This window comes from Glycine soja, chromosome 14 (genome assembly GCF_004193775.1).
Source record: "Glycine soja cultivar W05 chromosome 14, ASM419377v2, whole genome shotgun sequence".
NCBI classification, from domain to species: domain Eukaryota; kingdom Viridiplantae; phylum Streptophyta; class Magnoliopsida; order Fabales; family Fabaceae; genus Glycine; species Glycine soja.
In genome coordinates, this window is record NC_041015.1 from 27,166,239 (window position 1) to 27,168,124 (window position 1,886).

The 1,886-nt window shown below is 38.8% G+C and overlaps 1 protein-coding gene across 1 annotated transcript; it reads right to left on the minus strand.

The window, feature by feature from the left end:
* Positions 1-524: 524 nt before the first annotated feature.
* On the minus strand, positions 525-1,430 carry LOC114383961. The gene has a single exon (XM_028343657.1). The coding sequence runs from the start codon at positions 1,428-1,430 to the stop codon at positions 525-527; it is 906 nt and encodes a 301-aa protein (XP_028199458.1).
* Positions 1,431-1,886: the final 456 nt, after the last annotated feature.

Sequence of the window (1,886 nt, forward strand, 5' to 3'; positions counted from 1 at the left end):
CATGCTTCAAAGTATCCCAAAACTGCTTTATGAATCTGAAATTAATACCATCAGGACCTGGGCTCTTGTCATTGCCACAATCCCAGACAGCATTCTGAATTTCAGATTCCTGAAATGGTGCCACAAGCATGGAATTCTGCTGATGGTCTAAGGATTTGAAGCTGATGCCATCAATTCGAGGTCTCTGAAAATCTACTTCATGAAATCTGTTGGAGAAGAAGGTTCTGATTTCTTCCTTCACCTTATTAGGTTCATCTGTCCAAACACCTTCAATGAGAAGTCCTTTGATGCTATTTCTATTTATATTTGCATTCACCCTGACATGGAAAAATCTTGTGTTGCAGTCTCCTTCCTTTAGCCATCTTGTTCTTGATTTCTGCCTTAGTAATGTTTCATGGGCTTGGGCAGCCACCCACAAATCTTCATGCAGCTTCTTCCTTCTTGAAATTTCCAGATCAGTCATTTGTCTATGCAAGGTGTCCTCCTCTAGTTTATTAAGCTCTACTTCCAGTTGCTGAACTTTTTTAAAAGTATCCCCATATTCTTCCTTGTTCCATATCTTTAATCTGCCCTTCAGCCTTTTGATTTTTTTCTTTTAATACATAAGCTCCCCATCCTACAACTTGGACAGAATACCAGCAATGATTGACTACATCTTTGAAAGACTTATCTGTTAGCCAGCAATTTAGAATCCTAAAAGGTTTAGGACCCCAATCCACATTATTAGCTTTAATAAGAATAGGGCAATGATCTGAAAAATTTCTTGCTAAAGTGAACTGCACACTTTCTGGCCACGTGTCCCTCCATTCAGGGGATATTAATGCCCTGTCTAATCTGCTTTTAGATTCACCATTTGGCCTAAACCAAGTGTATTGTCTGCCCACATTAGGAACCTCCAATAACTCCATATCTTCAATCCATTCATTGAATTCTTGCATACTATTATCACCCACTAATCTGTCTGATTTTCCAATTCTTTCATTCGGGTTCCTTATGCAATTAAAATCCCCAAGCACACACCATAGTCTTACTTGAGAGGCTTGTTTCAGCTGTTTCACAGAATCCCACAATAGTCTCTTGTTATTTATATCACAGGGAGAGTATACTGTCACAATGCCGATTTTCATGTCTTCTCTGTTGCAAACTCCTTCCAAGAGAATGAAACCATTTCCAATGACCTTGTTTTGTAACTTGAAAACTGATTCAGTCCACATGCATAAGATGCCACCAGCTGAATTGATTGCAGGTTGCATCTCCCACTTAACTTCATCACTACCCCATATAGCCTGGCATAATGTTCTATCAATGATATCTTTCTTAGTCTCCTGCAGACATAGCATTTGAATATTTTCTTTGTTGATTAATCTCCTTATGGCAGCCCATTTTACTCCCTTCCCCAAACCTCTAACATTGTAAGAGGCTATATTCATGGGTCCCTATCATTATCTCCCAACCTCTCAGCTTCCAATCTATCTCTGGTTTCTATACTGCTTAATTTTTGTAGAATTTCCCTATGGTGGACATCCTGATTGTTTCTAGTGGTCACTCCCAGTTGTTGGATCATTTTCCACATTTTAAGAGCTTCCTGGGTCTTAATAGAGCCTACACTTGTCTCCTATTCTTGATCTGAGTTGATGTCTCCACTTGTCTCCCTCTAGATTTCTGCCTTAATAAAGATTCATAAGCTATTGAGGCCTCCCACAATTCTTGTTGTAATTCTCTCTTAGCCTTTATCTCATCATCAGATAGGCTTCTATTAGATGCTAAATCCTCCACTTCATTGAGCTTCTTCTAAATTTTGTGGATCCCCTTATCATTTATGAATTGTGCAGTGTGCAAATGAAACAACTACTAGTACTATTGTAGACAAGTTTCCTTCTCCATTA

Excerpts from the sequence above, each read along its gene's own strand:
- LOC114383961 (XM_028343657.1), bottom strand. The coding sequence starts at position 1,430 with ATGAATATAGCCTCTTACAATGTTAGAGGTTTGGGGAAGGGAGTAAAA.